Consider the following 13,548-nt stretch of genomic DNA (forward strand, 5'->3'; position numbering starts at 1 on the left):
CGCGGCCGGCGCCACAATCTAGTGTGAAAGATGTTATTTTCAAAGGCAAAAAATAGAGAAAAAGTGAGAAAAAAATATTAAATGCTCCGCGCAGCGGGCCCCGCGGCGAGCGAAGCCCCCGGCAGGGTGGGTCCAGGGCAACGCCCTGGTTGGGGTCCGGGGTGAAAAACCCCGGCCGTCGCGGCCGGCGCCGCAACCCGATCAAAGTTATTCAAATTTCAGCAACTGTGGTGATCCGTCGAGTCCCACCAAACACCACTTTAATCGCTCGAATCCCACCAAAACGCCTTAGCCGGTGTCAATCATCTCCGGGAGTGGGACTGGCGCGAGTCCCACTCCCACCAAACTCGTATATACTCGTCAGGCCAGCCTCTGACTCTGAAGGGAGTCAATTCATGTGATGTCAGAAGGAAGCCATGTACACCAGAGTTACTACTAGTCAGAAAACTTCACTAGGGAGAGTTGGAATCTACAAGTTGTAGAAAAGAAACAGTAGCAAAAGAGTGCGCGCATTTCCAAAAAGAGCGCGCGCGGACACTTTTCCCGCGCCATCTTTTGGTATCCGTGATTTACCGGGAAAATCACTAAATCCGGCCCAAAAGAGCGCGCAACATCAAGAGCGCGCGGTAAAAATTAAATGTGCAATTGGACTGCCATAGTCTTCAAGTTCGGACAGCGCGCGACCGCCACCGTGACAGCGCGCACGGATGGCGAGCACGCGGAGCCCGGAGCGCGGTCCGGCCGCCGGGACCGTTAATAGCGGCGGGGCCCGATCGGCTGGCGCGCTGACACGGCACTGGCGGCCGGTACGAGTACGTCATCGCGCGCGTGCAGTTCAGCCTGGGGGCCTCCGTCGACTGGCCGTGGCCAGGCCTAGGGGAGGGAGGGTTCGAGAAGAGAACGTTGACCTCCCCGTGTAGTATCGGCGACGTAGGGTAATAATTAATTGTAAACATTTACAACTTGAATTTAAGCTGGTTTCTACCCGTTCCCTTTAGCTTCGCTGGGGTTGACCGTGGAACAGGAAAACACACTGGACGAATTCTTCTTTAAGCAGGCAGGTAGTCGATACACTCCGTCATATTACGTTACTCCCCAGGCGCCGGGGCTAGGTACATACAGCGATAGTTATACGGGTTGATACAGCATGAGATGACAGTGAGAGGAGACGAGAGCAGGCAGGCAAGACAGCGGGTCCGTGAGATGAGATGTAGACGTAGCGCGCGGCGTAGCAAGACGACAGAACAGAAAGAAGAAAAGCAGAGAAAGGAAAAGGAAAACAAGAGCAGAGCACGCTACCCGATGACGTGCGTCCCGTGCCCATACACCGGCATCCCGTGCCCATGCGCGCCGTGGTGCGCGCCATGCCCGCCATGATGTCCATGCTGGCTGTGTTGGTGGTGCTGCCCCCCGGCATGCTGGCCGTGCATCTGGTGCGCATGCCCATTATGGCCGTTCATCATCAGCCCGAGCCCCATCCCGACGCCCACCGGCATCATCGCGTACCCGCCCATGTCCTGCGGGAAGTACCCCCCGTACCCGCTCCACTCCCCCGGGCTCCCCGCCGGGCTCCCGCCGCCGCCCCCATTGCCGCCGTTGCCGTTGCCGTTCCCGGCGCCGGGCGGGCCGTGCGTGTGGAACGCGGGCGAGCCGCCGCCAGACACGGACGCCGACGCCGACGCGGAGGAGTGCGGCGACCCGGGGCCGGCGAGCGGCCCGGCCCCGGCGAAGGACGCGGCGGGCGACAGCGGGGAGAGCAGCGTGTTGCTGCCCGTGCCCGGCGTGGGGTGCGAGCCCGCGCTCGACGCGGTGCCCGGCGCGCCGCCGTCGTCGAGCGCGGACACGGGCGGGAGGTCGTACGTGTCGGGTCTGCAGAGAGATATTTAAGATAAATATATTTTACGGAGAGAGAGGGGGAACGCACCCCAGCACGCGCGCGAGCTCGGCCATGCGTCGGTACACGACACACCGATTATGGCTGTGCGCGGCCATCGCGCCGTCGAGCGCGCCCGCGAGGCCCGCGACCGCCGGCCCGCCGCGGCACGCGCAGTACTCGTCGAGCGCGTCGTGATCGCCGCCGGCGCCGGCGCCGACGCCGAAGAAGCGCGGCGGCGCGCTCGCGGGCGGGGGCGACGCGCTGAAGCGGTACAGCCCCCCGCCCGCGCCCGTGTCCTCCGTCTTGATCGGCGGGAGCAGCGTGCGCTGCGGGTGGATGGTCGCCGCCGGCGGGTGCGCCGAGGAGGAGGAGAGGTGCGCCGAGGCGGAGGAGAGGCCCGGGGAGGAGAGGCGCCGCTTCGCCGGGGGCGGGCAGTGCTTCGACGCGCGCGAGTGCCATTTCTCGGCGGGGTCGCCGTCGCGCAGCGCGGCGTCGGCCCAGCGCGGGTGCGGTTTGCCTGGGGGTGGGAGTGAGTGATGTAATGGAGGATAAGGGACGCATGACGGGAGGTAAGTATAATAGTGGAGGGATGTGGTAAGGCGGGAGCGTGCGATGTGGGCGGCCAATTGTGATGTGGCGCAAGAAACGATAAGGCGAAAAGACATACCGCGCAGCTCGCGGACGAGGCTCTCCAGCTCCGCGATGCGGTTCCTTAAACGCGTGCTCTCGTCGATCGACGGGTCGTCCCTGCATTCCCTCAGCCCCGGCACAAATATTTACACAGAGAGAAGAAAGGCCACGCACCGCAGCGCCGGGTCGTCGATCTCGTACACGCACAGGCCCGTCAGGCCGAGCTGGATGCACCGCTGGCACGGGCGCTTGCGGTCGCACTGCAGGCGTTTATTTTCTTTGCTTTTTTTTTGAGATGGAAAATGGGCGACGCACCTTGCGCTTGGAGGTGTGGCAGTTGAGGCAGCTCTGCGTCGTGCGGTTGCGGCGGCGTTTTCTGCGGGCGGTCAGCGTCAGCATCGGGGGGAGGGAGGGGAAGCAAAGAGAAAGGGTCAGGGTCGGAAGTGCGTGGACGGACGGCGTTGATGCGTGATGCGTGTCGAAGGAAAAGAAAAGGTAAAATAAAAAGAAAAGAGGTAAAATAAAATAAAATGGACAATGACAAGCGACGATGGACAATGGGAAGGAAATGAGTCAACGACCCGCGCTAAGCGCCCACAAAAAAAACGGCGGAGGAGGGCGCGGAAGATAACGAAAGGGACACCCACCTGTGGTCGGTGTCGAGCGCGAACTCCATGTCCATGTCCTCCGTCTTCGTCTTCGTTATCTGGCTATTCGTCTGGCGGAACACGTCGAGCGGCGTGGGGAGGAAGATCGTCGTCGTCGTCGGGCTGTCGTCGGGGGACGGCGAGGGGAGCATGCACGGGGCGCGAGCAGTGAGCGGTTCGCGGCTACGGCTACGGGCAGCAGGGGGGCAGGGCAGCAGGCAGACTCGACAGTCGCACGGGGGATTCGCGAGAACCCCCACCCACCCATCCACCCACCCGTTAAGTACCCCGTCACCCGTCACCCCGTCAGTGCCTGCCAGGGCCTCGGGCATACCGCAGCTTACGACACGCCTGCCTTCCCATCTTGCGAGATTCTGGTGGCTGCGAATCGCCGGATGCGATCGGGGTGCGAGGTAAATCGACAGTCACGGATAACACCTGTGACGGGCGAGCGATGGGCCGATGCATCTCAGATCGCCGGCACCCCGATCGCTGGCGTGGGAAGGGGAGGGCGTCTGCTATTTCCGTCCGATTCCCAAATCCGGTGGGTGGGTAGGTAAGGGGGATGTGTCATGCGCCGCGCGTTGGCTGGATAGACGGAGCAGGGACGGGGAGGGAGGGAGGGAGGGAGCGCCGTGCACGCCGGAGCGCGCGGCGGCGGCGGTGGGGGCGGATCAGGGCACGTTCCCGCTCCCGGGCACGAGTGTGTTTGTCAACAAAGCGTAGTGTACGTACGGAAAAAGCGATGCAAATCATAGGCAACCGTGGCCTGCCAATGGGTAATGTGGATGCGCAGAGGGGAGGGCTCGCGGCAGCACCAGCATAAGGCGGGGGGTCCACGATGGAGGAGCCAAACCGCATGTCCGTGCGCACAAGGGCGTCCGGGACGAAAAGCCAAAACGGAATCGAGACGGAAGGGGACGAGTCAGACGGCCCGCCATCCGTATCCGTATCCGGCGATCCGCAAAAGTATGCGCAACAGCATTGACACGCAGGCGCACTAGAAGGGCGAGCCACGGACGAGCCAAACCAAGCCGCCCGCCGCGGGCGCGACCCGAGCCGGGCTGGCCACGTAACAGGCAGGCACGCTCGCGCACGCGAACTTGGAAGCAGGAGAAGGAAGCCATGGGACATGACACGGGTAGCGCGTAATGGCAATGCGGAATGCGTAATGGAGTGCATGGCTGCCTGCCCGCGGAAGGGGGAGGGGAGGGAGGAAATGGCGATCCAGCGCAGCGAAGCGCGCAGACCTGCATTTCGCGCAGGCTTCAGGCTAGGCTGCGGACCGCGAAGGGGGAGCCCGAGGTCCAGGAGGGGAAGCGAGCAGCACGCGTCCGAGCTGGCGCGTTTCGACCCCCACAACACGTCGCCCCGCCCCGCTCGCGCCCGAGCACGTCCAGCGCCACGGAAACGGAACGCAGAAAAAAAAAGACGGAAACAAATGCCGTCATCGTGACGCGTGACGTGACGCTGACGTCGCCAAGGCGGGCCCAGGCGACGGGTAAATTTGTCTTTCTCTCTTGTCTCCCATGTCGGTGCCCCCCGCCACCACGGAATATACGTCGCCCGACGAGCCCGACCCGCTGTCGCCCGGCGAGGACGAGCTGTCTGCGGCGCCCGAGGCGGAGCCGCGCCCGGGGATCGACGGGCCTGTGCGCTGTGAGTAGGGTTGCTCGTCATGGGAGAGGAGGAGAGCTGACTGGGATAGGGTACGACGCGGACCGGACGGAGGCGTACACGCGGATTGTGCCGTTCCAGGAGCGGCACGACACGTCGGTGGAGTTCTTCTACAAGCCGGTGACGCTGAGCGCGCTCGCGGGCGTGCTCGTGGTGCTTGCGTACACGGCGATGACGCAGGACGTGCTCGAGGAGGGCGGGGACAAGCGGCGCATGGGCGTGTACGCCGCGGTCTCGTTCTTCCTCGTGTTCTCGACGCTGCAGTTCCGGGACGGCCCGTTCATCCGGCCGCACCCGGCGTTCTGGCGCGTGCTGCTCGGCGTGAACCTGCTGTACGAGCTCGCGCTGGTGTTCCTGCTGTTCCAGGACCTGCCCACCGCGCGCCGCCTGATGCTCCTCCTCGACCCCGCGCTCAACGTGCCCCTCCCCGAGAAGTCCTACGCCGACGACTGCACCTTGACGCCCAAGACCCTCTGGAACGCCCTCGATGTGTTCTGTCTGGCACACGCGCTCGGGTGGTTCGGGAAGGCGATGATCCTGCGGGACTACTGGTTCTGCTGGATCCTCAGCATCGCGTTCGAGCTTGCAGAATATTCATTGCAGCACCAGCTGCCGAACTTCGCGGAGTGCTGGTGGGACCACTGGGTGCTCGACGTGCTCCTCTGCAACTGGGCCGGCGCGCACCTCGGCATGGCCGTCTGCACCTACCTCGAGGTCAAGCCGTACGAGTGGCGCGGCCTCCGCCAGACGCGCGGCTTAAGGGGCAAGGCGAAGCGCGTGGTGGCGCAGTTCTCGCCGCACGATTTTACGGCGTTCGAGTGGGGCACGGCAAGGAGCTTCACGCATTACTTCAGCGTGGTGCTGCTGCTCGCGGTGTTTTTGGCGGCGGAGCTGAGTCCGTTCTACCTCAAGGTGTGTGGGTTGGTTTTTTTTCTTGATTGATTATCTGATGCGCGGCAGAGCCTGCTGTGGATGGAGCCCGACCACCCGATCGTCGTCCTCCGCCTCGCGTTCATCTTCCTGTGCGCGCTCCCCGCGGTCAGGGAGCTGTACCAGTACGTCAACGACCCGCGGTACGTGTTTGGTCCTTGTTCCCTATCCCGTTCTGCTCCCTTTCCCTTTCCTGTCGTTCCGGCCCGGACATCGGGCGCTGCCTGTTTGGCGTTCCGCGTATCCTGTTCGCTCGCGGGCTTCGCTTCATCGCCACATAGGCCATAGATCTCGGGCGGACGGGCGTTCTGCCCGTGCCCCGTTGGGCCCGAAGGAGGCCGGCCCGGGGTGGGGGGGCTTGGCTGCGCCGGGCTGTTGGGCTGGCGAGAAAGACGAAGGGCAAGGGCAAGGGCGCTTCTGGGCCTGCCAGCTGGCAGCGTCAGCGTCATGGCCGGGAGGGGCTTCATTTCATTTCCGTGTTTGGGCAGGCCGGATTTGGGAGCCCCTTCTTGATGTGCTGTTGTTGCCTATTGCGGCGCCCCTGGTTGCGTGGGCTTCGCGCGGGGCGTGGGCGTGGGCGTGTCGCTGTGTATGTGCTGGCGCGACGGCTATGGCTAGCGGCTGTGGATGTGGATGTGGATGTGGCTGCCAGGATGGCAGCTGGCTGATATCGATGCATGGCTATTGCTATGGCTATGGCTAGCGGCGAATCGTTAATAACGCTGCAGCCTGCTGGCTAATGCTAACGCTAATGGTTAATGGCTAATGGTGGGGGTGCTTATTGTTTCTAGTCGCTGGGTTCGCGACTAGCTGGCTGCAGCAGCTGCGCAGGTGGATCCACGCCCGGCGTCTGTGCTCCCCCGGGCACGTGTCCTTGCCATTTCCCTTGCCCCCTCCCCTCCCTTTCCCCCTTCCCTCCCTGCTCCTTCCCCATCCGCTTTCGGGCCCGTGCTGACTCTCCCCTCCTAGGCGCGCGGTGCGCATGGGCCAGCACGTGTGGCTCCTCCTCGCGACGGTGCTCACCGAGCTGCTCGTGATCGCCAAGTTCGCGGGCGACCCGCGCAGCGGGATCCCGCCGCTCCTGGACGCGCCGCGCGCGGTGAAGGCCGGGTGGGCCGCGGGCGGCGCGCTGCTGGTGGTGTACCCCGCGGCAAGGTTCGGGGTGCCCGGGGTGCGGAGGTGGGTGGCGGGGAAGGGGGGGCGGGGGCGGGGGCGGAAGGGGCGGAAGGGGGAGTAGGAGTGGTTGGTGGTAATGTTAGTGACCAGAACTTAGTGGTCGCCCCTGCTCTATTATGATAATTGTTGTGCATACACGATTTCCTAGCGGCGAGGGGGGCATGGCGACGTGTCGTCGGGGGCGGAAAACCGAACGAACGGCCGCGCGTTCGTCCCGGCTTCGACGAGATAGGTGTCGGTGTTTCTTTTTTGGTTTTTTCAAAAAAAGAAGAAAAAGCAAGGGTTGGTGGGTGCCCATAATATCCATCGATATCGTCCCTTCTTTCTTTTGGATGCCTGGTTCTGCTGCTATACTTGATTATTCAATTGGTTTCAAATTTCCGAGCGGCGATCGCGGCAATTGCATGGGACATAGCACTGTTACTTTACTCCTGTGGCGTTGATTTGCGAGTGAGATGGCAATTGGACAGTTGCGCAAATTCCGCCCGCGCATGTGATATTCCAAAACGGGCTCAATAGAGTAGCGGGTTGATCGAGGATCAAAATGTCATTGCTGAGTAAACAATATTATACTATATGCCCCGACCCCGACGTCCTCCGCGGCTCATTTGCCCGACACCCCGTCCACGCCCAAGGCCAGCAGATTGATGTCCGCTCAGCAACGCACTGTCAGCGACAGCTCCCTCAGAGCCACTACTATGGCGGTGCTTCCGCTTATCCTTCTTCCCAATCGACTTGTTCTTGGCTGGTGGTAGCATGGCCATCCGTGTCAACTCCCAGTCTTTTTGATGGGGTGGGTTTCGAGGTAGTGGCCGCCAGCGATAGGAAGGCAGTTGCATCTTCCTTCTCATCGTCCTGAATCTCGATAAGTTCGGTAGGGTAGCGCGTAGACATGTGAGTGCTGTCAGAAGCACCAGCAAATCGTGAAATAGTGGCTTCTTCGTCAAGACAGTGCACGCCGTATTCGCGGATGAAGATGGGCCTCCCACGATGGATGCGATGCTCATAGTCGGCTGCAACTTCAATCCAGCAGTTATAGTCGGTAGAATATGACTCGTAACGACGAATTTGAGCCGGACGGCACCATCGTGCACCGTCGGAGAGATTCTGGATGGCTTGAATATGAGGAGGAGCGCCGCTCGCACGCCAGGTGACCACGATAATGTCGTGCGCGGGGGGAGGGGAGATTTCGGGGGAAGGGGAAGGAGTATTGACGATGGGGAGGTGGGCAGAGGCTTTGGCGAGGTTTTTCTGAGCAATTGACCGTTGTCGCAAAAAAGCGTCGTCTGGATGCAGGCCAAAAGGCGATTTGAAGTCTTGCAAGGCGTTGGCTAGAATATCAAGACGGTCGGAGGGTGTGGCGGCGCGTTCATTGCTGGAAGGGCCTGAGACCAGCGAAGGTTGGCAGTGGCTCCGGCGGGAACATCCACCGCTCGCACGACAGCATGGTGCACACATACGACCCCTTCTGTTCTTGCAGTCGCCGCTAACCTTCGTTTTGCGACAGCCTCGCGCAGCACAGCGGTTGACCGGTAACTCGTCATCGTCGTTCTCGCTCGTGTCAGCACCTGCAGTGGCGGCAGGAGCAACACCCTTGGGGAATGCCGAGTGGAAATGAAAGCCTGAGCACTGGGAAGCCATATTAGGTGTATACTAGAAGGTTCAATAACGCACCGCGAGATACCAGCGCCCAAAGTTTTTTTTGGAAGGGTTGTCGCAGTACTTGAGCTGCAGCAGTTGGCTACAGTCCAGCTCGCGGCAGTACTTGGGTGGGTTGTTGATGTTGTAGCCTCTCCGTTGGGAGTGAGGAGGCATGTCGGAGGGTGGCGCGGAGGAGGAGGGTGGCGGCATCGAAGAGGGAGAGAGGTGGGTGACCGACTGTGACGTGCTGTCCAATGACTCTCTGATCCGGCGTCGGAGTACGGACCGCGATTGTATTCCACCCGTTTTAGGTTTTCACATGCGCGGGCGGAAATTCAATAATACAATTGGACAAGGCGGTGTGCAGACAGACTGCGTCGGCACATGTGCAGCGCCGTCAGTGGTAAGCAATTTACATGCTCTTGCAGTCGGGGACCGTGCCGAGCGGTCGTCCCGGCTTTGGGTGGGGAATTACTTACTGTTCTTTTTTTTTTTTTGAAAAGTGCTTTGTATCTTTGGTTAGGTATTGACAGATCCACTGGGCTATTCCCACACTTTGTCCCTGGGAAGGGTCAGCTACAGAAAAAAATTGATATTTTTTCTTCCCTTCTCACTTTTGTTTTAGACAAAAAATTCAATCCAAAAACTTCTAATTTTCCCTCCTTGGAAAAAATGTTAAGTTTATATTAAGAAAATAATTAGGAAAAAAAGTGATCAGCTGTACAACAATTTTTTTGTTAGTCAACAATTTGAGGTATTTGACTAGCAAAAACACTACACCACCAAATGGCACACAGCTGACAATCAGCTGCATTACCCAGCTGTCCACAGCCAGCATTGAATCTGGCAGCAGCTGTATGCACACAGGGCCATTTCCGGAATTTTTCCTAGACAAAAGTTAGCACTAAAATGGAAAGATTCCTTTGTATAGAAACTATAGAAAAAATGACAAGTTTCTCCAAGGAAAAAATCTAATAAAAAACTGTCACAAAGAGTTTTTCAAAGGAAAAACTGTCACAACTAGTTTCTGTAAAGCTTTTGTTATAGAAAAAAACTGTCACACCAAATTTTTGTAAGGGAAAAACTGTCACTGTGACAGTTTTTCCTTTGCAAAAACTCAGTGTGACAGTATTTCTTGGAATAAAATTGACTACAAAACTTCAGGGTTTCTGAAAACAAAAACTTACAATTAAACTTCAACTTTTGTCACCAACTTTTTCAAAGCAAAAATTTTAGTAACAGTCCTGTGACTGGCTGTGCATGCACAGCTTTGTTGGTGACAAGCACTCAATCCTTACCAACATTACTATCAAGTACCCCCCCCCCCTCAGATGCTGTTACAGTTGGAGACAGACAGCTGCGTGTTCGCTCCAGCTTTGGGCGTGAAAGCAGAGACATTGCACATTTTTTTTGTTAGAGTATGGGCTCGGCTGTCCATATAGCCGGCGCGACACTTGTTGTCGCGCATCAATATCTCCTCCTTTATATCTGTTTCCTTTTCTGTTTGAGTACAAATATCTGACTAAGTATAGGAGCATTCCTCAGTCATACACTAAGTACATGCCCCGACTGAGGTATGCTCCTCGTTGTCCTACTCCCATACACTTTACTTATAAAGTATATCAGCTCTTATTTCTACAGGTTAACATATCGAGTCGTACACTACGTGCCCCAACTGAGCTCTTATTTCTACATTTTTTTTCTAGTAGAGTGCTTATTGATGATATTTTTAAGTGTCTTAAGTTTGGTGTCTACAGTGCCGCTGCTTATGACATGTATGCTGTTTTTACAGAGTTTCCTCAGAGTTCAAAGTCTCTTCTTCTTCTTCTCCCTCTCTGGTTGTGCTGTAGCCTTTGGTTGCAGTTAGAGCAATTTGAAGGGCTCTTGCTTTTTCTTGTTCTTTCTCACACCAGTGAGAAAGCTTGTCAATGGCTCCAAGTTCCCAGCGGCGATTGCGGTAGATTGCATGGGACACTGTTACTTTACTCCTGTGGCGTTGATGGTGGTAATAGGAGAAGGCGGTGTGCAGACAGACTGTGCAGCTCCGTCAGTGGTACGTAGCAGCTGCCGTGACAAGCGGCCGCGCGTTCGTCCCGGCTTTGGCAAGGAAGTTGTTTTTTTTGTCTTCCTCTTGAAAGGGAAAAAAATGTTTGTGTCTTTGGTTCGGTATCTACAGGTCCACTGGGCTGCTCCCACAACTTTTTCACTGCGAAAACTGAAGCTCACTTTGCTGGGATAAAAGCTCAATCAAACACTTCTAATCTTTCCTCCTTGAAAGAAATGTTGAGTGTATGAAAGAAAATAATTGGAAAAAAAAGTGATCAGTTGTAGAACAATTGTTGCTGGTCAACAATTTGAGGTATTTGACTAGCAAAAAGATTGAACAACATGAACTGTGCATGCAGAGGTTTGTTGGTGGCAAGCACACAATGTAGGGTGTTGTGAGTAATTCAAAAAGAATTACTAGAGATTATCAGCAATAAATTTTCGCAAATTCTCGATACAATTGATGTAAAAGATGCACAAAATTTGAGCTCCACTTGACAAAATCTGTCTGAAAAATGGCAGTTTCATCACCGGCCAGGATGCGATAATGTGACTGAGGTTGGCCGGCATCCTTCTAAAATGGGACCAGTGCATCTTTCGTTTTGCTACAACCCCCCTCCCTTCACACTGCTATGCCTCCGGGCAGCTTGGTTATCCATGCAATATCTTGTCGTAGACTCATAGGCAACACCTTGATGCGACAAGCAGCTGGTATAGTTTTCAGGCACCATAATCTTGTCACTCAGACCGGGCGGCCCCGCATTCAAACGACACGACCGAACACCTTCTGGCTGCTCAAAATAATTGACAGAAAAAAAAAGGGCTGGCTCAGAAATTCTTTTCAAATTTTCAGAGTGGTTACAAAAGTTTTGAAGGTCATTTTTGGCTGCTGCAGCACTGCTAATGATCTCTACTCACAGGTATTTCGAAACCAGTTTAGAAACAGCCCTGTTTACAATCAATGGTACCCCCTTGATAACCTTCCCAATGGTACTTCAATCATGCATTTATCTTGAGTAGTTATAAAGATAGAGGCTCATCAGTTGTATATCAGTTAGTGATTAGTCAGTGCTGCCACAACTATTTAGCTGCCACTACAGATCACTTAATGAAAGTTGTTTATATAGTCAAAATACAGAACTTTGATTTTTGTGACAATCTGTGACATCTTTGATGATTATACTAAGAAAGTTCCTTTTTAGGAATTCATCACACTAGTCACTGAATATAATACTATATACAGGCAGTAGGACCAACTAAAGTATCTTGTAGCAGAATTCCCTTTTTGGGACAGTATGTTATACAGCCCTACTTGTGGTTCAAATTATTTATTGCTATTCATTTCCTAGGTCTTGCCATTTACTTCAGTTACTTATGAGTTTAAATTACAGATATATATTGCTTACTATTCATACCTGTATCCACACTGACAAGTGTCAATATGGTTGACTTAGGTGAAAAAAAGTCTTGAAAGTTTTGAAAAGTCCAAATTATTCATTCCTTTTTTCAATATCTATTCATTTGTATGGGAACCCTGGATAGAGCCCTCCCTGGCTTGTCAGTGTCGACCCAGCACATCCCACTTGATAACTGGCAGTCAACTGTAGGCTACACAGGTGAGAAGTTCTCCCACCGCTGTCTAGGACCATTCAAGATAGTTGCAGAGATCAGAAAAGGTGCCTACAAGCTCAACCTTCCTTAGCGCTACTCAAAGCTCCACCTGGTCATCCCTGTCGTCAAGCTCGAGCTCACTCAAGATGACCCCTTCGATGGATGCCCCAGCTATGACCAGCCCCCTCCGGACCTCGAGGACGGAGTCCCGGAGTGGGAAGTAGAGGAAATCTTGGATGCAAGGGTGAGGTATAAACAGCTGAACTACTTCGTCAGATGGAAAGGCTACGACACGTCGCCACGACCAGTGGGTCCGCTTTGACCGCGTCTTTGCCCTGGACAAAATTGCGGAGTTCTATCGTAGGTACCCCAGCAAACCACGGCACATTGCCTCCGTGACCTTCAATGCAATCCCTTTCCGGTCTATGCATCGGGACACCGCATTCAAAGAGGAACCCCTCTTTCGGCCCGTTGGAGTCGCCCGACTCTGGTGCTGACTCTCACTGCCTCTATCAGGTGCATTGCTGCCCCCTGCCTGGCGATCCCCCTGCCTGTGGGACCTGGCCTGTGACATGGTGTGGGCATACTGCACAGAGCAATGATCAACCTTGGCATGTCAAGAGCACAGTATATAGTTCCGCTATCTAGCAGGCAGACTCTTAGAGTTTCTTCTCTTTAGATCCTCCCCTGCTAGGTCAGCCTCCTTTGTATTTGCTTACCTTTATTCATACCTTTGGATCCTCCCCTTGACCTCAGGCCTCCAGGGTTGCCCTTACAATATAGGGGTATTTGTAAACCGGTTTATAAACACCCCTGTTTTAAAAGCCTGGCTGGAAACCCCCTGTTTTATGGTTTTACTTATATTGATAGGCACCTAAAAAGGAAAGAAGCTGGCAAACCAGACTTACTTACACCAATAGTGCTTCTATATACTACTAGTAGTCTTGATTATATCTTCTAGGTCTATCATAACATATTGTCTCTGATTGGGTAGGATCTAAACCTACTTTTAGCTGATATTGATCATGACTAATACTACTATTGGGAGCTTGGCTGTGTGACTACTCTCTGCTAACCATACAGATTAATTATTAATCTTTATTATTGTTAAGGTCATCATGATTTTTAAGTTGTATAGAGAATCTTTGACAGGGGTTTATCTAGGATCTGCTGATAACTTTACATGCTATATATAACTTAGACATGTTATGCAAACTTACAAGCGATAGTTGGTATATTCTTGCTGTTTCAACCCCTAGTGTCTATGAATCTCAAAGTCATAAAGCCAAAGTTTACCTCAAAACACTCCCAAAA

At 55.1% G+C, this 13,548-nt stretch overlaps 3 protein-coding genes across 3 annotated transcripts; 1 reads left to right on the forward strand and 2 right to left on the reverse strand.

The window, feature by feature from the left end:
• Window positions 1–1,295: 1,295 nt before the first annotated feature.
• On the reverse strand, window positions 1,296–3,359 carry MIND_00811800 (Zn(2)-C6 fungal-type domain-containing protein; the record flags this gene model as incomplete). The annotated part of the gene is made up of 5 exons (XM_037364793.1): window positions 3,154–3,359; window positions 2,822–2,882; window positions 2,681–2,766; window positions 1,925–2,623; window positions 1,296–1,869 (listed from the first exon to the last, which is right to left on the reverse strand). The coding sequence occupies exons 1-5, from the start codon at window positions 3,303–3,305 to the stop codon at window positions 1,296–1,298; spliced, it is 1,572 nt and encodes a 523-aa protein (XP_037218035.1). The 5' UTR covers window positions 3,306–3,359.
• Window positions 3,360–3,723: 364 nt separating this feature from the next.
• Window positions 3,724–4,569, reverse strand: MIND_00811900 (uncharacterized protein; the record flags this gene model as incomplete). Its single annotated transcript, XM_037364794.1, has 1 exon — window positions 3,724–4,569. The coding sequence occupies exon 1, from the start codon at window positions 4,333–4,335 to the stop codon at window positions 3,724–3,726; it is 612 nt and encodes a 203-aa protein (XP_037218036.1). The 5' UTR covers window positions 4,336–4,569.
• A 95-nt stretch (window positions 4,570–4,664) lies between these two features.
• On the forward strand, window positions 4,665–6,997 carry MIND_00812000 (Phosphatidylserine synthase 2; the record flags this gene model as incomplete). The annotated part of the gene is made up of 4 exons (XM_037364795.1): window positions 4,665–4,812; window positions 4,862–5,742; window positions 5,791–5,903; window positions 6,730–6,997. Exons 1-4 carry the CDS (start codon window positions 4,683–4,685, stop codon window positions 6,995–6,997), a joined length of 1,392 nt encoding a protein of 463 aa, XP_037218037.1. The 5' UTR covers window positions 4,665–4,682.
• Between the last annotated feature and the right edge of the window lie 6,551 nt (window positions 6,998–13,548).

The sequence above is a fragment of the Mycena indigotica genome (assembly GCF_014461135.1).
Source record: "Mycena indigotica strain 171206Taipei chromosome Unknown Mind.scaff0007, whole genome shotgun sequence".
NCBI classification, from domain to species: domain Eukaryota; kingdom Fungi; phylum Basidiomycota; class Agaricomycetes; order Agaricales; family Mycenaceae; genus Mycena; species Mycena indigotica.